This window comes from Lontra canadensis, unplaced genomic scaffold (genome assembly GCF_010015895.1).
Source record: "Lontra canadensis isolate GAN:19392208 unplaced genomic scaffold, GSC_riverotter_1.0 scaffold8, whole genome shotgun sequence".
Classification (NCBI taxonomy): Eukaryota; Metazoa; Chordata; class Mammalia; order Carnivora; family Mustelidae; genus Lontra; species Lontra canadensis.
Genome location: NW_022631002.1, coordinates 9,115,432 through 9,138,430, shown reverse-complemented (window position 1 = coordinate 9,138,430; position 22,999 = coordinate 9,115,432). Strand labels below are relative to the sequence as shown.

General features: G+C 43.6%; 1 protein-coding gene across 8 annotated transcripts in view; it reads left to right on the top strand.

Annotated features, from left to right (window-relative positions):
- The window catches only part of WWOX (WW domain containing oxidoreductase), a 941,544-nt gene that overhangs the window by 248,732 nt on the left and 669,813 nt on the right, over positions 1-22,999 (top strand). For all 8 annotated transcript variants that reach the window (XM_032853913.1, XM_032853915.1, XM_032853920.1 and 5 more), the window contains exon 6: positions 8,928-9,016. In XM_032853913.1, coding sequence (XP_032709804.1) covers positions 8,928-9,016 — 89 coding nt within the window. The remainder of the gene's footprint in view (positions 1-8,927; positions 9,017-22,999) is intronic.

Below are 22,999 nucleotides of genomic sequence, written 5' to 3'. Positions count from 1 at the left end.
TACTCTTTACTTGCCTGCAATCCTTCAGGAAAATGTAACCATGCTTTACCTATAGTTAACGTAAATCATCACTTACATTAGAATGAAAAATTCACTATGAAAAAAGGCTCTTTCTTCAATAGCAAGGCATAAACGCACAATCATGTTGACTGCCAAACTCCCGTGCCATCCACTGTCCGTCCTTAAACTGTTTTTAAGCTGCACAGTGAATGCATTGCATAGAGGGAAATTGGAAGGTTTTCGAATATTTTCACTCTCTTGTTAGTTTCTGGCAAGATAAGCATTTTTTATCCAGAGTGCAAAATATTGCCAATTACTGTCTAAGCATTTTTAATAGTTTTGCTTTGCGTGGCACGTAACTCATACACCAGATTAAATAAGCTGTTACCAGTGCAATTTCTCCTTGAATCAGCCTCACAATTACCTATAGATATTGATACAGTTATTTTATAAATTGAGTTCCAGCAACACAAGGCAAAATTTTTGGCCTATATATAATGAAGAAAGAGTTGTCATGATTTTCTTATTAGGGATGTTTGTGTATTTTGCAGGAGGGCAAGATTAGGTGGTGCTCGTGGGGGCCCTGGAGTGGGGGGTTAATGCCGATGATTGATCTAAAGTTTAGGAATGACAGATGTAGCCCCATCCCTCAAGCCTTTACAGAAATCCTGGGCTTTGCCTAGGATTGTTTTTGGTTTGGTTCCCTACTTGGAGATGTAGAATCTTCTCTAAGAGTATTTTTCTCGTTAAATGAATGGTAGTATGCAGACTGGTGCAATGTTTAGAGGCATAAAAGAGACTCTGAGACTCTCTTTTTCTCTTGGGTGCCCTATCAGGAAGAGCATTTATCAGTGCATCCTTCTAATGTTTTAGGCTTGGCCAGGATTGGGCAAACTCCCCATTGGATTTACTCATGGTCTGGTGTGGGATGTTTGACTGAAAGGTACCAGAGCCGAAAGTAGGTTCAAGAGTCTCTCTACTTCCACGTTCCCCAGTGAAGAGGCTGCCGTTCACTGCCACCATTAACATCACTTAAATAATACTGGAGGAATTAGTGCTGTGAAGTCCCACATAGGATATTGATGAGTTATTAAACCAGTTAAGTTAGGTCTGTATTATAGTTCAGTGAATAATGTCATGTCAATAATGTGCTCAGCCCCAGTGTCTCTTGCTGTTGTAAATGTGACAACTCCTATTTAAGGTTTCAGAACATAAAATCAGGACTGAGAGTATGTAAAGTGGAAGGGTGAGAGACATCAGCATAATGCAATTAAGGCCCATTGGATTAGAATTTGCAGGATGCCATTAGCAATAAGCTCTGAATGTAGATTATTGCCTTGGTTACATTTTCCCCTTCAGCAGTAGGCTTCTCTTGTAAATTCTAAATGTATAAAATAAATATGATATAAAATGGATACAAATAAGAATATATAGATGATGTTAATTTCTTTAGAGCTTCTTGGTGTTCTGTGTTGAGGGCTCTGACAACAGAGGTGCAGCATAGTGTGGTGTCCGGCCAAGAGATGAGCTCTGGAGCTGGCCACATCTCCGTTGGAAACCTGGGTCTGTGTCTCACTAGCTGTGCCACTTTAAGCTTTCATCGGCCTCTGTTTTCTACTCTATAAAATGGGGGAAATAATGTACACTTGAAAAGATTTTTCATGTTACTTTTAAAGGAAAAGTAAATGCCAGGCATATCATAGGTGCTCTTTTTTATTTTTTCGGCTTTTATAATCAATGAGTATATGTAAATGAAAACTTTTTTTAGGGAAACACAGAAATGAATTCTCCCATTGTGTAAGAGAGAGGTAGCCACACACCCATCAAATCCTCATGGACTGGCACCTTCAGGTTAGGATGTGCAGTAGCTAGTGGCCCTTAAATGGTAAATCTTGTATTTGCCATAGCATGTGCTGAGTCCCCACTGCTGAAGGAGAATTTCCTCTGGTCCTGTGGAGTCTGGGCTCCAGGCTCTTGCTCAGCAAGAGGTTTCTTGGGTTTCTCCATCTTTCTACCTCCAGATGGACTGTGTACTCTTCTTTTGACCAACTCAGACATGGTGCTTTCAACACAAAATGAAGAGCTGTTCTCACTAGAGCTGCTGCCCTAGGACTGTGTCAGAAGTGTGTGTGGTCAGGCTGAGTGGAGGAAGCAAAGGTCATGTGCGAGCTGAGAGCATTTTGAAGTATACTTGGCTTGATTGCACTGAACGTGCCTCATAGTGCCCAATGGGTCTTGGTCCCGTACCAAATACTTTGGATTCGTTACAGGGAGAAATCAGACTGTGGAGCAAAAAAAATTGATATACCTCCCGCTAATTCATAGGCACTTCATAATTAATGATTATTTTTAAGTAAAAGTTGTTTTTTAAGTATGGTTGGCCACTTGAATTATTTATATATAGTTTTCTAAATGCCTCTTGCCGTGAGATATTACCTTTTTTGTTTTTCCATTGATGGCAAGCAGACTATGGGTGAGATCTTTCTTCTTACCTGTTGCAATGATGGAGGGGGTAGAAAATAAGTAAAGGGGATGGAGTCCATGGAATATATATATTTACCATTAGAGGCAGAGTTAGTGAATGAATTCATGCTGATAAACATCAGCATGCTGCTTTTTATGAGGCACTTAGAGATCTGGAGGTTTTCCTCAGGGTTGGCCTTGATTTGAGGGCCTGGGGAGCGGGGAAAGGTTGAGGGGGAGAGGACAGGTGGGTTGTGTGGACATTTTTGAGTATTGAGAGTGATTATAATCATGGCTTGGTGTGAACCTTGGCTCTGCCACTGTTACCTGGGTGAAGTTGTACAAGAGCTTTCAGAACTTCAGATTCTATATCTATGAAATGGTGGGTGAAAAGTACCCCCATCAATTTGGGATAGGTAGGGATAGAAGGTGCTGTTGGGCGAGGGCTCATATGGCCAGTGTTCTGAGATCACTCCCATTGGTCTGTTATGTCCAATTCAGCCCTTGCAGTGAAGAGTGAGGCGATTCAGTGCCAATGGTGACAGTGATGATGGTGATGGTGGTGGTGGTGATAATGGTGATGATGGTGTTGGTGAGGATGGTGTTGGTGGTGATGATGGTGGTGGTGATGATGATGGTGATGATGATGGTTGTGGTGATGGTGGTGATGATGGTGGTGGTGGTGATGATCCTGGTGATGCTGGTGGTGGTGGTGGTGATGATGATGGTGATGATGGTGGTGGTGATGGTGATGATTATGGTGATGGTAATGATGTTGGTGGTGGTGGCGATAATGGTGATGATGATGGTTGCAGTGATGGTGATGATGGTGGTGATGATTATGATGGTGCTGACAATGGTAGGAATGAAAACAAACACAATCATAATAAAGACAATCATTGCTAGCAATTACAGAATACTTGCCAAGTAGTTAGGCACTATTCTAAATGCTTTACATGTATTACCTCACTTTCTGGTAAGGCAGGTGCTGTCATGACTTTTGTCTGATAGAAGGAAACGTTGAATGCACAGGTGGGAGATGTAACTTTCCTGTCTGGTCAGTGGAGGACCCAGGCAGTGCAGCTTGAGTCCATGGCCTTCACCAATGCCCTTTAGATTCAGACCACTTAAGGAATTTGGAAACTGGATTACCATGGCCTCCAGGGGATTCAGCAAGCCCCCTTCCTCCTGCTTTGGGGTCGGGTATCATCCTCAATTTCTGAGTTGCTATTCGAACTTTCTCTGAGTTATTGAATTTAGTTTTATGAAATGGAGAAAGGAGACCACAATTACTAATATGCTTTATTACTGAGAAACAACAGGTATCACGTTTTAGCAGTGGCCTTCAAAATAATGATTATTGTAGTTATTATTTAAGTGTCTCAGGCCTTATATACAGCATACCTCATTTTTACTCTAAACACACAAGGCAAGTGCCCATTTTCCATTAAAGCAGCTAAGGCTGAGAGCATTCACGTAGCTGCACTGAAATCATGCTGCTATTGCTGCGACCACGCTGGGCTGTGGCTCCAGGTCAGCCTGGGTCTGCTATCTCTGCTGTGGTTGACAATGTCTCCCTGCTCCTCCGCTTAAATACCGCACGGTCCCCATATGGCTCTTTTGGTTTCAGGCAGCATCACATCTGAGTCACACTTGGCTAGTTTGTAGTCATAAAATGATATGAGTGATCACTCTTACATCACAGCGGCAAGCAGTCCCTTTGGTTGGGCATTTATAGACTCTTGAATCATTGAGGCAGATTTTAGAACGTAAATAAAGAATAGACCAAGAAGATTTGGCCTATCAAGGGTGTCCATAAACTGTGCCACCAGCAAGTGTCCTCAGATCCCAGGGAAATGGAGGAAGAGTATGTGGGTTGCTTAATTACTCTGTTTCTGTGGCTGAGCCCGGGGTGTCAGGAGCAGGTGGGCTTCTCAGCTACTTAGAAGTTGCCTGATGCTTCCTGTGTGGGATGCCACCTGTGCAGTTCTGTTTTAAAATGATGGGTACCGGCATCTGTATACATAATTTAAAGTAAATTTACATTCTTATTCTGCCTGAGACAAGGAGATTGTGTACTGGTGTGATTAGAGAGAAGAGTGAGGATTTGGGGAAGGGTTGAGAGAAGCATCTGATAGCATTTTGAGATTCAAAGCTCTTGGTATGAAGTTCTTCTAGTTAAAGCTGAGTGGATAGATGGATAGATGGCTCTATCTAGATGGCAAAGAAGAAGTGAGGGGCAGATGCAAGGTTAACAGTTTATTTTGGAGTTGGTGGGATTGTAGATGCTTTTTGTTGTCCATATTCACTTGCCTTTTCTAAATTTTTCTGTAATTAATGAAAGTGTGAAGTAGAAAGTGGCCTTAAATAACCCTGGAAGGGGAAAGTCTTAGACTCTGTGTTAGTCGTTATCGTTCTTCATTTTACACACACACACACACACACACACACACACACACGTGCACACACATTTCCATTTCTTCCACTATATGCATAGAAATACAAATACAGAAATACATGTAGAAATAGATACATATGTATTCTATATACGCACTGTATATATTCTGTATATGTATCTATTTCTATATGTAGTTTTGAGGACATGGAGGCTTGTGCCTTCTGAAGCTGGGCATGACCACATGACTTGCTCTGCCACACAATGTGAGCAGAAGTGACATCTGTACTGTGGGGGGAGGCCTTCAGATCTGTCCTCTGTGCAGTTTGTCACATTCTCCTCCCCACACAGTAGAGGCGAGTGATGTGACAGAAGGTGGAGGCCCGATCTGCCTGGGCCCCTGGCTAACCAGAATGAACATGGATTTACTGACCTGGGATCAGTGTGTGTGAGTAGTGATCCTTGATTGTTTTACGACACCGAGGTTTGGGAGCTGTTCAGTGAGGACACTGAAACACCTTCTCCTGGTCAGTAGGGAGGCGGTCGTGTGAGCCGTACTAAGGAAGCTGGACCATAGCTTATTGGCTGTTCTAATGTACTAAGGGGTTTTAAGCGAGGACTTTGTTTATGTGTTTGATTTGCCAAGAGCAAACCCAGCCCAGAGAAAGCCTGGACTTCTTATGTTCTAGATGGCAAATGCTAATTTAACACCCTCTAATTAAAAACCCCACCAGTTCTGTAGTGGTGGTGGAACAGTCTGCATCCTAAATGTGGTGATTGTTGTAGGAATCTAGGCAGAGTAAAGTGTCATGGAATTGTACACAAAGATAGTCCAAACGCAAGACTCTGAGTGCATCCCCAAACTGGTCAAGCCCAGGCAATGTCTGTGGTCTCATGGGCTGTGTTTGCACCACTGTGGGTTTTCTGCTTCTGGTAATGTGCTGTAGACATGGGTAAGATGTCACCATCGGCAGTGCTGGGAGGTGGGGGACTCTCGGTGCTGTTTTTGCCACTTCTTGTGGGTCTATAACTGGTTCCAAATCAAAGTTAACAGTAACAACAGAAAGTTCGTGAGTTATACCGGAGAGGTGCATTGTGGTCAGTCCTGGATTCCTGGCCAGACATGGCAGGAAAGCTCATACTGGTGGACGGAGCATCCGGCTCCCACCCAGCAGACGGCAGTTTGTGGGTGTTGCCTGCAGTGCCGGGGCCGTGGGCTCCTGTTTTGAATGCTTTCCATGATAAACATGTCTATCATGTTGCTAGGTTTGTGAGACAGTCAGAAGAGCAGCCCTCCCCAACACACACACACTGATTCTAAAAGCTGTGTGTTTTTTCTTCCCTGAACTGGCCAGATTGCACATAGTTTCTCTGCATTTCACAGGGTCAGTAGCAGAAACAGGAAACCTGGTGCTGGGGGCAGGGGAATTACCTGAGTAATAGTGTGTGGACTTGAATCACTGTCCCCAGGAGCCTAGTAACCCACAGCCTGTGGATTAGTCTGTTGAACTACTCGGTGGCTTGTGACCCCTTGTTCCCTCTGGATGTGTATGTTCTGATTTTGTACTTATTGGTAGTGGCAGCTCTGTACTTTATTTTAAAGTGAAGGGGGAGGACCAAAAGACAACTTACCTGTTGTAAGTTACACATACAGAAGGATGTACTGGCCCACTTGGCTGAGCCATCATTTTCTTTGAGAGATTGCTTTGGGGTCACCATCTGGGAATGTTCTCCCTGTTTGATGAGGGAAATATGTATAAGCCTTTTTATGATACCTAGCCTGCATATCCCATGGGGTTTCCCTAAGGGGCTTGGCTGAGAGGAACGGTGTCTTTCCCACCGCTTCCCCAGCAGTTTTCCTCTCGTGATAGATTCAAAGTTCTGTAAGATCCTCTGTGTGGCAGTGAGCATCTTGCTCTAAGTGAAGTAAGGCTGGGGCCAGAGGCCGCAGTATGAGGGTGAAAGGCCACTTTATTTGCTAACTCTTAATGTCAGATGGAGTAAGAATCTGTGGGGAATAAAAATTAGCCGTTGACAGACTCAGTACTCTGAAGAGATTTTAGTCATCGGATGGTCATCAGCCACGCAGACAGGGAGTGAGTAGGGTTTTTCTCCTGGTCTGGAGGCCCAAGCTGTCTACATGGTACAACCTCAGTCAAGTGCGTTCATCTCTGCCGTTGGTGGTGTCTTTCTCTATAAGACAAGGGGTGTGGCCTCACGTCACTGTGGATCCTCCAGCTCTACTATTCTCTGGTCTTAGGAAGCTCCTAACAAAACCCGTGTGGTGATATTTTCCCCTCTTCCTGGCTCAGGTTAAATGTTTCTGCTCCTTCTCCTGAAATCGGCATGCTTGTGCTCCTGCCACTGTTACCCGAGGAAATTCAGTCTACATTGGTCAACTTGCCTTCACCACCTATATGCCTGTTGGGATTGGGGTAGTCCTTTTATCACCTTACATCTCTTTCCCTAAACCTTGGCTCTGTTAGGAGACATGCCCTGGATCGTCTTCTAACAGCGAGCTGGTCTGACTCAGTCTTCGTTAATACCATTCCATCCCCCATGCTGCTCTGTAGCCCACGCAAACCACTGTTTGTTGCAGACCTGAAGGAATCTGGCACACGAGATACCGTATCTACTTCTTGTTAAGTTTGTTAAATGCCTTCTCTCTTGCAGGCTGGGTGTAAGGTGCTATACACTCACTCTCACAAGTCTGTGAGGAGATAATTAATATTTTGCTTTTATACATGAGGGAACCGAGGCTCAGCTATGTTAAATGGCCCAAAGTCTTCTGGCCTCCCAGCTGCCACTGCCTGATGTTTGTTGTTCAAGGCTGGGGACCCAGGTTCAGCCCAGCACTGAGGCAGCCAAGACAAAGTGCTGTGATGTACTAAGCATCTCAGCACAGTTTGTATCTCTCCCCGAATAAGACAACTGAGGTGGAGGAAGTGCCCGGCAGTGCCGCTGGCATCCCCCTTCGTAGTGCTTGTCTCCTCGGTCCCACCATAGCATCACAGTCCAGATGAGAATTCCCAGCCTTGCCACTTGTTCTCTGGGAATTAGCTTATCTGGACAGGCAGGTGGCCCTGGCATTCTTGGCTGTATGTGCTTTGGAGGACAGAGTTCTAAGAAGGGATAGTATTTAACTGTGTACTCTGCAGGCCAGCCAGGCTTAAAAATTGGGAGTGCCCCATAAACATGGGGCAAGACTGAAAGGCAACCCTCATCTTTCCAGAATTATGCTAGGACACTGCCCAGTGGAACATGATTTGTTCAAACCCTGATGCCCTTGGCCTTCTGGCTTCTGTCAAGGAGGGAACATGGGCTTTGATGTCAGACTGACCGGGGTGAATCTTTGCCCCCAACCCTTCTTAGCTCTGGGATCTCTTACAAGAGGCCACATGTAAAATAGGGGAAGTAGAACCCATTGAGTTGCTGTGGGGATGAAACGAGGTGGTGCATGGTCAGCGCCGAACAGACAGTAGTCATTCTTACCATCCACGTGTGCTCCACCCATCTGTAGGGTTTTCCGGGTTGTGAAACCAGAGGTCTCTCTGGGATCTAGGTCACTTGGAATCGATGAGTTTTGCCTGCTTTCGTACTTTTCTCTAAATGATTCGTCTTTAATTTTTGACACAGGCTCAATGGAATTATTTCAGGACCTGGATGGATCTGAAATCTTTTGAGATAAAAATATCATCCGCTGAATTCTTGCACAGACCAGGCTTTGTCCTGGTGTTCCCCTATTTTTATGGGTTTTGATTTTTTTTTTTAGGATGCAGATTGAGAGGAGATGCGTGAGCCTGAAGACCCTTTGGAGGCTCCTCCGTGTGCTGAGTGAAATAGCACAATCCCCAGCCTGCGGTTTTAGCAGATTCCCAGCCTCACATCCTCCCAAACTTGGCAGTAAAAGCCCTGTTCTTCCATTCATTCCGATGATTTATATTCTCTTTGGGCGTCTAATATTAAACAGGGGAATTCCGACATGTTCCATAACACATTTACTGTAACTTGATACCATGAACTAAACTTGCTGTTATTTATCATTTCTTTTTATTTTCTCTCATTCCAGCACAAAGCCAAGGTAGAAGCAATGACCCTGGACCTTGCTCTGCTCCGTAGCGTGCAGCATTTTGCTCAAGCGTTCAAGGCCAAGAATCTGTGAGTGTTCCAGTGGAGGGTTATAGATCATAATATCTTGCTATTGTAATGTCTTTATCAGATGAACACAATTGGGAGAACACAAACGTGAGGCTGTTATGTTGTCCTGGCGTCCAAACAGCAGGCTCATTTATATTGGCCCTGTTAAGGTGTACCATATTTTCTTGACTTTTTGAGTCACCCTCATTATGAGACATGTCATCAATCTAATAACAGCTCCCCCAATAAAAAAGGAGAGATACTATTCATGCACTAGTAAAAGTGGCTAATAAAAACCAGCCGATTGTGGGACGCATCTTGATTACCGATATTTTTGCAGTGCATCTCAGAATCGAGAAAAAGCACATTTTCATTCAACCAGGAATGAGTAGCCTTATTTATCCAGTCCTCCAAGGGGGCCAAGAATCAGAGCCTGAGACAGTTCTACCGTTTCCACGTCTGTGATGATTTTATCTGGTGTATGAACATGGCTCCAAAACATGGACTCACGTTGTGGGAAAGTTACTCTTCTTTCCTTCTTTTTTAGTCTTTCCAAATGTCCAAAGGAGGATGCCTTCACTAGGGGCTGGCACATGTTTATGCTGTCACATGCCTACCTCCCTTTGTAATGGGGGGAGAGAGAGAGAGCGAGAGCGAGCGAGCAGAGCTCCGACCCGGAGCTGGGGAAAAGCAGTGGTGGCCAGCTCCGTTTTAATGACCATGTTTTGTTTCCAAGTGTTTATTTTTATGGTTCCCTCATATTGAGGGCAAGCAATACTGGTTTCTCATTTAACATAGCAGTTTGAATTTCATTTAAAAAAAAAAAACTGCATTTAATTTTTTTTTTCAGTGAATTGATTTAAACACGAGGATTAAGTTAATAACAGTACAGGTGGTGCCAAGGATAAGATGGTTCCAGAAGTGGCACCAGGATGACTGAATTTGGGAGAATGCTGATAAATGACAAGTTGTCTTTGGGTTAGGCTGTGTTGGGAGTGTTGGTTTTATAGTTCTTCCAGCAGATGACGGACGTATGGGGAGGCATTTCAACCAGATAGTCAGAAGGCACGGAGCTCGCCATGTTGGCTGGTGGCCAGTCGCTCTTGAGTCTGCCTCAGCGTCTCACTCTACTCTTTTATACGGCGAGGAAGTTTGTTCTCTAAAGCCTTTTAGCACATGGTCTGAGTCCTTGAGGTTGAAATACAAAGTCAGAGTCTTGAGTGCACTTGCATGGTCCCTGTAAATGCAGGCCCTGCACTCAGCGAACAGTCGGTCACGTCCCCAGTGAGCCAGCAGACCCGGGCGAGCCTGCTGTGTGTGCTCTCCGCAGTGTCTGCCCGTCGGCGGCTGCCAGCCTGCTCCGGATCCCAGACAAGGGTAGGTCAGGGTGCAGCGGTGGTGACAAAGACATGTGCTTGCGTGTAACTGCATCACTTGCTCATTCGCTTTGCACACACTGAGTGCCTCTAGAGCCCCAGCCGCTCTTCTGGGCTCTGGGAAGAGAGCGCTGCTCCCTGAAAGCCCACTTCCCCGCAGACAAGAAGCCGTAAGCTCAGGCGCCAGCAAGCAGTTTTATTGCTCAGGGCTGACTCCTCAAACTACTGCCTTTGGGGTTGTTTGGAAAAATAGTAGTAAAGCAGCAATGAGCGGTAGCAGTTCATGTATCCAGGGCTGTTATGGGCCACACACTGAGAACCCTTTGCGCGCGTTTTCTGATTTGCTGCTATTTCTTATTCTGTTATACAGATGAGGAGAGCAAGACTAGAAGGGGAATGTGGGTTATCTGAGCGCCCACAGCTGGGAAGCAGGCACCCCCCACCCCCAGCCCCGAGAGCCTCTGCGGCAGTCTCTCCGGGCCTCCTGCTCACCCACCACGCAGCCCTGTCTCTAACTAGAAATGCAGTGGAAACCGAGATCAGAGGCAATGAGTGACTCTCGCAGGGTCACGTGGCAGACTGGGAGCAGGCATGGGACTTCCCTCCAGTTCTGACTGTCATGCTATCCCTGACACGGTGCGGCCTCTCTGTGCTCCCTCCAGTCCCTGGGTCAGGCCGCGCTGGGAGCAGCAGGCGCGCCAGCAGTTACATAACAGGACTGTCTTCCAAGTCGTAGCAAGACCGTTAGTTCAAGCAGTTCAGAAATCATCAAATTCAATTGCCTTTTGTAATCACCAACCTCAAACTCTTGGAGAAGGCTATCACCCATTTTGCTCTAATCCTAGATTTTAGCAAATGACTGAATTTTTGTACTTGGAGGTTCAGAAACGAAGGCAATTTTCCTTTTAGCAAAATCCTGTACCACAAACCTCTTTTTATATGTCTCTCGAGATCCAGCCTTTTACACGGCTTAGAGAAATATTGTGGTGGCGAAAATATGCATAAAAAAGTGAGTGATTTTACTTTTGAAATACTGCCAGAGTGAAATCTCTCCTGGATAGGCAGATGACAGTTTAGTACTTACGGGCCTTCAGATTCTGAGCACTGTCAGAAGTGAACACAAGTGCAGGTGGCTGGGCTGCCAAAAACCCCGTGTAGCCTCCTGCTTCTCATCACCTCCCATCTTCAGACATGGAAATTTCCTTGTGTGTAAAACGTAATGACAAATGAAAGAAGGTCTGCCAGTTCAGAACCGATCTCCTTTTGTGCTGTTGGACTGAGGAGAGGAAAAACCTCGCATTGAAATTCTATGTGGATGGCCCTGTTTACTACTCCGTTTGAGAGCCTGCGAGCACCCCAGAAGTATTGCTGGCCTCCTCTCTCCATGTGTATTCCCCCTGGTTCCTGCTCTAGCCCTCGTGCGCCTCTCTGCACCGGGAGAGGCGGCGTGTTGTGTAGACTGACACATGGAAAGGTAGAAACAGATGCTAGATGCAAACCCTGCTGGAGGGGGCAGCCTATCCTAGAGCCCCCCTCCATCTGCCTTCTACCCGGAGGAGATGTGCAGTCAGCCCACTCCGGGATGTCGTCTTTTTTCCGGGCAGGGGGGAGAGGTGGAGGGTGGGAGGCTATTTCAGAATGAGCACCACTAATAACGGTCAAACAAAATAATAGCTGCTAGCCAGCTTGCTGTTTCTTCTGTGCGAGGCAAGGTGCTGAGCACTTGCACGTGAATTCTCTCTTTCATTTCTTATAGCCACTCTAGGCATTAGTTTTCTCTCTAGTTTACCAACTGAAAGGCTCCAGCCTTTCACGGAGAGGCTAAATTGCTTTTCCAACTTTAGCCAGTGGTGTATCTGGCAGTTTGAACCCAAGTTTGTCTGAATCTAGAACAGCTCTTCTTGCTGTGTTTCATTCTTCAGTCCCACGTTTCAGCGCGATTCCTGTACTGGGATGTGCCTGAGCAAGACCTTACTCCACAGTTTCGCAGTTTAACACCATTACAAACAGGAAACCTGCCCATGCTCTCTTTCAGTTAATTTAAATCAATTGCTTGTTCAGATGCAATGAATGCACTTTAATCTGTAGCTTTCCCCTCTTTTTTTTAAGTTAATGCAGCTTGTTGAAGTGATAAGGTTGCCCTTGAGAGTTTTCTGTATCCTGTACTTGAGGAACTGCACCCCGATGGTGCCATTGAACGTGTTCTTTTGTCTCCTGAGTTTCTCAGGAAGTGTAGCTAACTCTAGAGCCTGGTCCAATGCCCATTTAATTCTCGGGCATGAGTGCTGCGCAGGTGGTGGGGTAGTCTACCATCGAGAAGACGTACGCAGCTGCTTGCCGACGCCAGCTTTGCTGGGCACGGCACACTCTGACCGCTCCATTCCTCTCCCACCTCTGCTTGCATTCATTCATTCCGCTCTCCACTCACTCTTCCGGGTGGTCAGGCCAGGAATCCTCTGCCTGCTTCCAGGCAGTTCTCCCCATAGTTAGTGGTGGTAGTGGTCGGCCAGTGTGTCTCAGGTTGAATTATGTTGTGCATTACTGGAAAGTTCCAAGCCCGAGCCTGTGGTAAGTCCCAACCAAACTGAATTTTGAAGGAAATTTTGTTTCAACTGCAATCCTGGACAACAGCCAGACTCCACACCGGCTGGCAGGCGGAGGCATCCATTAGCGTATGAAGAGCTGGGACCTTTACTGGTGATGCAGACCAAATACTGGCATTTTCTGAATTGGGCTCTGCAACCATAGTCCATTGTTTGGGGCACTTTTGTATATTTTCATTCCTGGTTTCTAGCTGCTTAGCTCCCTGAAAAGTGCATATTTTGAACAGAGCCTGGAACAGTTTGACAGCTACTAGAACTAGCAGCTCTGTAGATACTTTGCCTTTTTTAGAAGATAAAATGTTTGAGTTCTGGGTACTCCTGAAATAATGGACACCTGGATTCCAATCCTGGAGTTTTGAAAACTGGTAATGGCACATAATACAGGAAGTTCTTGGCTTGGATCCCAGGTACCAATCAGCTCTTACAGTGTTGACCAAGTGTTTTGATCTCTTCTGAAAATTAATTGAAATCAATAGTCAGTTCATATTAAAATAATATATACAATTCTGATGGTTTCTAGAACTTCCTTTTTGGTCATGGATCTCTACTTTACCTTCTCAACTTTCTGTCTCCAGTATAATTTAAGGAAATTAGACTTTGTTTCATTTAGAAAATAATATAGAAAAGTGATGTTTTTAAAAAAAACTGCTAAGAGAACAGTTTTCTTTATTTTTTAAACATTTGAGGGGGACAATCTTTAACAAAGTTATTTATTTTTACTCTTTACTAAATTATTTTCAGAACTTGAATCTACTGAACCCAGATATAATATTCTTGGATCCTTATTCCAAATTTTGCTTTTTCAAATCCTTCTATGGAAGTGGGTGGGCCATAAATTATAAATAAATTCTACATTTTGAGGGATAAATTACCCTGAAGACCAATGTGTAAATTACGGCTTAATCTTTCTTTTTCTTCTCAGCTCAATTTTAAGAATAATGTTTTAGCCAACATATCTGCATTCCTCTTTGCTCGACACGAGAAATCCATTTCTGGTTTGCCTAGCAAAGGATCATATTGCTTTGCTTTCCTACACAGTACGAAATTCAAAAGAAAAGGGAAAAGGAGAGGCAGATTTTAGCTGTAATGAACTCTCTAAATCTAGATCTTAATTATGACTTTTTAAGGAAAAATTTAAAAAGTCTACAAGTTAGTTTTTCCCCATCCCATACATTTTCCATGTTAGGGTATTGAAAAATTATATTGTGAACCATTTAATATATATAGAAATATCAGGGAAGAACGATTCCCTTATAAATAAATTTCTTCCCTCTGAAATTTAATTCTTTAGGTAGCTTTTAATATAATTCTTTTTTAAAATTTCAGAATCATTTTATGTACTGTCATTTCTTATTAAACATAAATACTAACTCACAGTAGTATAGTGTAATGCAGGGGTCAGCAAACTTTTTTGTAAAGAGCCAGAGAATAAATATTTTAGACTTTTCAGGCCCTGAGATATCTGTTGCAATTACTCAGCTCTGCCTTTGTGGCATGAAAGCAGCCATGGACAGTATTTGAGTGGGTAAGCATGACTGTGTTCCAATAAAACTTTATTTGGAGAAACAGGAGATGAGCCTGATTTGCACAAGAGCCATAGTGTGCCAGCCATGGTGTGGAAAGAATAGAGTTTTGTGGCGCAGCAGAACTTAGATTTAAATCCCAGTTCTGCTATCTTACTAGCTGTGTGACTTTGGGCAAACTATTGGCATCTCTGTACCTTGCTTTCCAGATCTATGTGAAGTAGATTATCACGTACATTTTTTTATGGTTTTGGAGAAAAGCTCCATAATGCATGGAATAACCAGGGACACCTCAGTGTGTTGTGCCTCTGAGTGTTATTAATGTGTATTTTTCTTATCTTGATCCTAAGATGCTCTGAAAAGTTTTCAAGAATACATACAGTATGATAAAATAGAAATAAAAGTCTGCCTGAACAAGGAAAAGGGATGAAATGGACTTGTATGATGTGGTCCTAGTAGAAGTGTGGATCTTACAAGGACTTTTGCAGTCCTTGAAAATTGGACCTAAGAATGAGCTCTGAGATTCCTGGCAGTCAAGAGCAGAGGGAAAATGAGCTTCACATTGCCCACAAGCTAGAAGCATCACAAGAGCCAGGCAGAAGTGATCGTCACCCATAGTGATGCTCCCCTGAGGGTCTCAGTGTACTTCTTACTCTGCTGAGCGTTCTCCCCTGCTCGTTGTTACTCTTTATCAGGCCCTTGATTTGAGGGATGCTTTGCAGTTTCCTTTTGAAGTAAATGCCTAGACTCTGTTTTCTTTGCTATTGCTACATCTGTTTCCCTCGGCTTTTGGTACTTTCTCCAGATGATTAGTGTTGCTGTAAGAACATCCTGCTTTGAATATACAGGTGTGTATACAAGGTATAGTGGCACATACTGAAAATAATTAACCTGTGTGTTTTGGGCCACCGAAGAATCTCATCTGCCTTCTTCTCCCCTCCTTTTCTGTGTATTTTTTCATTTTTTCCCTTACTTCATTATTTAGTCAATGCTTGCAATGGTGCCAGGAACTGGGCTAGACGCTAGAAGCAAACCATTTGCCATCTCACTTCTGTGCCTTGTTTCTCTCTTAGAATAGTCATGAAGCTTAAAGACTTTGCTGGCTTCCCATGATGACTATCTTCAAAAACATATCCTTAGTGGAGAAGAGTATTTATTACATTAATTAGGGGCCACATTGCAAATAGATTTGTCAGAAAAAAAAAATTCAGTGAGCTTTTTGGCATCATTAAAAGTCATCACAGCTAAGGAATACATGAAACTGTGTTCGAATTAACCACAACGATGTTTGCAAAATAAACACTTTTGATTTCCCAGCAGAATTCTTCGTTCAGCTATCACTATCATGTTTCATGACATCAAAGTGATGTATGTTAATTGAAGGTGCACACAAAAAACTTCCCTTCCAGGAAGAATAAAAACCCAGCTTTGGAGGACAGATACAATTACTCTGTGGCTGCCTCTTCCCACACTCACCATCCCACCGATGAATACGTAACCCATGTTATGTCCTTACCTCTAGCAAATAATTTTATTGCTCATGCTCAACAATGACCACTTAAATCACTGGACTAGAGAACAAGTCAGCAAAGTTTTTCCATAAAGAATCAGGTATATGTATGTGTATATATAGATATATAAATATATAGATATATCTATGTAGACATACATCTACATAGATATATCTATATATCTATATATACATATATATGTATATGTAGACATACATCTACATCAATACATTTATATATCTGTAGATATATCTGTATAGCTATGTAGATATTCTTGCCTTTATGAACCAGATGGTCTCTGTAGCAACTACTGTTGAATGCATCTTGACTGTTGAGTGAGACGTTTGTAATTCAAAAGCAGCCACTGAGAACTTGTCAATGACTGTTTCCGTGTTCCAGTAAAACTTTACAAAAACAGAAAGTGGGTTGGAGTTGGGATTTGATCTGGAATTTGTGGTTTGCTAATCCTCGGACCAGGGTTCCACTGTCACTTGAAATGTAACTTATTTTAATAACATCTTGTCTTATTATTTCTCATAATAGGAAATGGATTATTAGGAAATGGATTATGTTAGGCCTGGTCAAGATAAGTAAGTGTGTATAGCCAATGTTTGTATGCTTGGTTAATTTCAACTCTCTGCAGATACTCTGCAGTACTCTTTGATACTTAGAGACTGGGAGAAGAGATAAGAGTTTGAGTAGAACAGTGTGCTGTGCTGAGGTTTGTAAATAACGCCGTATGGGAAAGCAGGTCAACTACAACAACTAAATATTTTTAAATAATGAAGACACTGAAGTCCTAATTTGGGCTTGGAACCATATAACGCTGATGATGATCATAATTGCTCATATTTATTACCTATTATGTATCAAGCACAGCTAAGCACTTAAATGTCATCCCATTTTATCCTCACTAGGCCTCAGAGGGTAGGTCAAAAATGGTAGAAGAATGGCAGTGTCTTATGGTTCGACCTAAAGCTGTGATGAGTCACATTTCCTAGATCAAGGTACTGAGGTTTAAAGAGATTAAGGACCTTGACCAAGGTCATGCCAGCTACTAGGTAGTAAGGCTACAACTTGGTTCAGCAATGTGTGCTGCCACTGAGCTCAGCTTAAACAGTAGTTTGGAGAATCAGAAAGATCGGTCTCATTTGGGAAATGCATCATGTAGGACGCATTGCCTCCGAAGGCAATTTGTCCCATTAATAGGATGGATGACAACGCCTGCCTACAGGGACAATTATTAAGGTCACTTCAAGGTTGAAGGAGATGCTCCTTCCAGCCAATTTTCTATCAGCAAGAGGAAATTGTTTTGCTGAAATATGTGGAAATGAGGTTAAACAAACCCAGTGAAAGAGAGGCTCCTCCCCTCAGTTGAGGAACTCAGACTATTTTCACCAAATATGTGGAGGTGTCTCTCTGTGGAGTCAGTTTAAGCAGAAATGGCAGCTGTTCCTCTCATTCGCAATTGGACTCTGCACATTTACTCCAAATACCAGTGTTCATTTCCCCTTACTTCCTACTTTTCTTCATAATGATGCCCTTCAGGTAGGCAGAAGACCAAAGGGTCGTTTGCTATTTATGCATCTGAACTGCCCCAGTGATCACTCTCAAACCCAAACCCAGCCCTGACACTGTCCTGTGGAAGAACCTTTTGGTGGTGTCTTGCTACCTGAACTGAAAAGGCTGCATCTGCTGGTGTGGCCCCCCAAGTCCTGTGGGGTCTGCGCCCTCCTCCACCCTCATTTATGATTGTGTTCTCCCAGCCCTGTGTCTCTGTACTCTGCTTACAGACATGTATAGAGGTTCTGCTTCCTTGTTCTGGGCCTGTACTCCTGACCTGTGCCACTCCCCTCCTACCTGTCCACTACCTGCTCACTGGATGACTTGGTCCCGTCCTCTACAGAGCCTCCATGTTCCCCCTCGCCCATCCCCTCCATGGTTGAATTGACAAGTCACTTAGCAGAGTGTTGACAACACATCCAGTCATCTTGCCCCAATACTTTGGGGATGCTTTTCTCTTCATTGATTTTTCTTCATTAGGCTGAGCCCCACAGAGGCAGCAACCTTGGCTAATTCATCTTTCTCTTAGCTCTGGATCTCTGTTCCATACCTTTCTTACATGGAGACCTTAGCAACTTCCTTCATCTCTCTGATCTTAAGTTTCTTCATCAGTGAAAATGGGAGATCATGGTAATAGCGTGGGTGGTTGCAAGGATTAAATAACATAATGTTTCTAAAACATAGTACCTACCTGATACCTAATACACACTGAATGAATTTTAGCAGGATCACCATTGTTGTTATCATTATTGGCATCCTTTGCAACTATTACGTGTACCTCTTTGTAATAAGCTCATGAAGTGGATGGGTGGGGTGCGTGGGTGGGTGAATGGATGGGAGGGAGGACAGAGGAACTAAAACAGAAACACACAGTTTCATTTGGTGACCTGAACTTTGCTTTTAACATGCTGATTCTCAGCCATTTATAGTTCTTGAACAGATACTTCCATGGGTGGTATAGAGGTTATACATTTTACAAATCTTGGGAAACAAATTTAAAGCAATCGTATGTACAGTAGTTATTTCAGGCAAAACACCCCATAAAAGTTCCTTCCAGGAAACCATGGACACCTTTGCCTGCTGGGAACCAGGACTTTGCTGGAGTGGTGCAGACCACGTGGCTGAGCTAGGCTGGCATTGCTTGGTGTGGACAGGGACTCACCCCTTGGGGCTCTGCCAGGCCTGTTCTTTGGTCCACACTGAAACCAGCCTCCAGTCATCGAGGCAGCAAGTCTGCGATTACCCTCAGAGAGCTCTGGTTTATGTAAGGCTCGGGAAGAACATTTCACTGTCTGTGGTTGAGAATTTTATGCCCTATCTTGGCTCATGACTCCAGCTCGGTTTTTCTCCTTACACTGTCCAGCCACTCGCATTGTCACGTTGGAATGCTCCTTTCACATAATTGACATGTTGGGGACTTGTGCTCAACCACACCGAAATCACATTTTAATAACACGGGAACCGTCTCTTTTTCAGTACTTTGTCGAGAAGCTAATTCTTGTCAGCCTAAAAACTTGAATATGCATTTGAAATAAATCAGCGGTGCTACACCGTGGCAGCCTGCTGAAAATCTCCAAGGAAGATTGTGTTTTCCGTTGAACTACTTGTCACCACACTGTGTTTTTAATATTGTGAGTCCTTTGTTTTCTTCATTTCGTAAACATCTGCCCAGTACCTTGTCATTCAGGAAAAATATAAACAGGTCCTCTCAGTTAGTGGCAGAGCTCTTATTTTGCCTTTTAAAAGTCACCAACTCATAATCAAGTAGGTATTTTAACTGACATTATACAATAATTGATAACCAGAAACAGAAAGAAGAAAAGGCTTCTGGTTGTCTTGAGAAGTGTGAGCAGTGGGAAGCTTGACAAATGACGTAGCTTTGGGAAGTGGATCTGGGCAAATGTCTCCTGTCTAAAAAGACAGAGGTGTTTCAGCTTCCCACATCAGATCTCCAGACTCCCAGGGGACTGTCACAGTGGTTCTCAGCTCGGCTGATGCCTGGCTGCTACTCCCATTCTGCTCTCACGGCGTCTGAGATGTCCTTGGGGCATTTGGACTTTCAGAAGCGTCCCCGGTGGTTCAGCGAGCTGCTTTGTGGGGGCACTGCCCACCTCCTCTGACTCCACCGTCTGGGGTCTTGGTTATTTTTGCCCACCCAGAGTTCTGCAGGGATAATCGCTTCACCCCTTCTGCTGTCATCCTCTCCCCTGACATAGCTTGGAGCACTGACACGATCTCTGACAGACCACCATCAACTGTGGTGTCAGACCAGCTCAGGTTCAAATCCTGTCTTGACAATTTAGGACTCTGAGCAAGTTACTTTGCTTCTCTGACCCTCAGTTTTCTCATCTGTCAAATGGAGTATCAGGAAGGGCCAGAGTCACGGATTAAAAGTGGTAGTGTTCATGTGTTGGGTGCATGCATGTCTGGAGAAGAGCGGATCCATGGCGAAAGGCAGCCGGGCCTGCTCTTGGTACCCCACAGCCCAGTGCAGAAAGCTCAGGGAGATGGGGCACCTCCAGGGAGGCTCCTGGACCTCAGACAAAGGAAGCCAAGGGCCAGGGGTGGAGGTCCGCCCCGTGTGATATGCCCCTTTACGATAGGGTTTGATAGATGATGCCAGAATTTGAGGTTTTAAATTAGTGAAGGTGGCCCTTCTCTCTGTCACACACATTTGTTCCTCCCAGGTCCTATCTTGTGCTTTCTGTGTTTTATGTAACTGTTGAGAAAATGTGGCACAGAGACCAAGACCCCTGGAAGGTTGAAACCTATTCCCTGAATGCAGCCATACTGCTTCTCTGGAAAGGGTATTTCACACAGAGGATATGGTGGTAACTTGTTTTTTTAAATGTACCTCTCTTTTTTTTTTTTTTTTTTTTTTTTTTGTAGATTTTAAAAGCACTATATAAGTCTTATGGAACATTTTTGAAATTATAGGGAAACATACAGAATAAAGCCCATGTTAACCATAATTCCACCACCCAAGACAATCCATGATGGCAGTCTGATGTATGCATTTTTATTCTGTGTTCATAGATTTTTTTTAAGATTTTTTAAGATTTTATTTATTTATTTGACAGAGAGAGATCACACGTAGGCAGAGAGGTAGGCAGAGAGAGGGGGAGACAGGTTCCCCACTGAGCAGAGAGCCCGACACGGGGCTCGATCCCAGGACCCTGAGACCATGACCCGAGCTGAAGGCAGAGGCTTTAACCCACTGAGCCACCCAGGTGCCCCTGTGTTCATAGATTCTTAAAAAGAAAAAAAAAAAAAAGGGGTGGAGGCTGTTTACCTATATTCTGTTTACCTATATTTACTTTTATTCAGAGATAATTCACATATCATGAAATTTACCACTTTAAGGCGTTCGGTTCATTGGTTTTTTTAGTATATTCACCAGGTTGTCCAGCCGTTACCATGACTGAATTCCGGAACATTTTTGTCATCCTAAGACGAGCCCTCTAACCCATTAGCTGTCATTCCCCAGTTCCTCTCCACTCCTCCCCGGAAACCACCGATCTACTTCCTGTCTCTGTCTCTGGATTTGTGGCCTTTCGTGTGTGGCTTCTTTCACTTAGTGTAATGTTTTCAAGATTCCTCCATGTTCCACGTGTACATCGGTCCTCCATTCTTTCTTAGTGCTAGATAAGATTCCGTTGCTCTGATATCATGCTTGCTGTATCCGTTCATCACCTTGATCAGCATTTGGGCCATTTATTCTTTGGGGCTGTTAAGAATCATGTTTTTATGAACGTTCGTGTACAGCTTCTGTGTGGATGCATATTGTCATCTCTCTTGGGTATATGCCTGGGAAGTGGAATTGCGGGGTTAGGTGGTGACTTCATATTTAACTTTTTGAAGAACCGTCAAACTTGCCTGCAGCGCTACCCCCTCGTACACTCCTCCCAGCAGCGCCTAGTGAGTCCAGGTTCTCCACAACCTCACCAACACTTGTTAGTGCTCCTTTTCATATTGAATTAAAGCTTTCTTTTTTATTGTAGCCACCCTAGTGGGTGGGAAGGGGTTATGTGACATATATTCTCTTATAATCTCTTTTTCTTCATTCTGAGAACAACATGGGCATTTTTTTTAAGGTCATCTGATGTATTTCTGTAACTTGAATTCTAAGGGCTTTACAGGAATGCATCGAATATAAGTAAACTTATTTAACCAATCTTAAAAAGTACAAAATAATGCCATAGGTTTTAGAAAATTTGGGGACTAATATGTCAAAGAAAGAAAAAAGAGTAAAAATATCAACCTAATCTTTTTAAAAAATGGCTAAAATTTAGTTGTTAGAAATAAATTCAACCTGATGTGTTAAAATTCTAATAGTGGGCAGAAATAATGTCACAAACTTAAATGACATAGCTTTGTGCTTTGTGTAACCTATCAATTGTCCAAAAAAGAAAAAAAACAAACCCTAAACATACAACCTTATTTTCATTGAACTTGCTATATCTTGGTTTCATCTCATTTTCTGTTCATGGTGGAAGTTTGAGGATAAGGTGGATAGATTCTGGAGAGTGGTTAGCCATGGCTGCCCCAGTTGGGGTTGGGGGTGGGGAAGGAGCCCAGCTAGAGGCCATCTAACTCATTCTGAGAGTGTTAGGGTAGGTTTCTCTGCACACTGGATTTTTTGTAACTGAGATATAATTTGTATACCATAAAACTTACCATTTTAAAGTGTACGGCTCAGTCTTATTCTTTCCGCTGAGTTGTACAACCATTCCCAATAATTCCAGAACATTTTCATCATTCCAAAAAGAAAACAGTGCCTGTGCTCTTTAGCCATTGTTTCCCACCTCCCCCTGCCTCTGCAGCCCTAGGCAACAGCTAATTTTTCTGTCTGCCGATTTGCTACTTCTGGACATTCCATGCCAGTGGAATCATGTGATAGGTTGTCGTTTGCACCTGGCTTTGTGTAATGTTCTCAAAGTTTATCCATGTCATAGCATGATCAATAGTTCATTGCTTTTTATGGCTGAGTAATATTCTGTTACACAGGTAGATCGCAGCTGATTGATCTGTGCATCACTTGGTGGACGTTGGGCTTATTTCCACTTTTTCGCTTTTACGAATAATGCTGCCATGAACCTTACTCCCAGGGCCTTGCTTTCTTGGAGGAAATTATGATACTTGGAAGTTAAAGGTATTGGATGGTAGCCTGGTGGGGCTACCAGTGTCCAGTGGGGACACTGAAACAAGGCTCCGGGGACCAGTATTCCTTCCAAGACCAAGACTCAACACCAAGACCCTTTCAGAGCCCCCTTGAAGGACATCGCCCAGGGGTCTTCCAATCACCTAGAAGCATGTCTCATGGGGAGAAGTTTTCACGTCCAAAATCACAGCCAACAAGAGACATGGATGTTGCAGTTACCTTTCTTTTCTTTTCTTTTCTTTTCTTTTCTTTTCTTTTCTTTTCTTT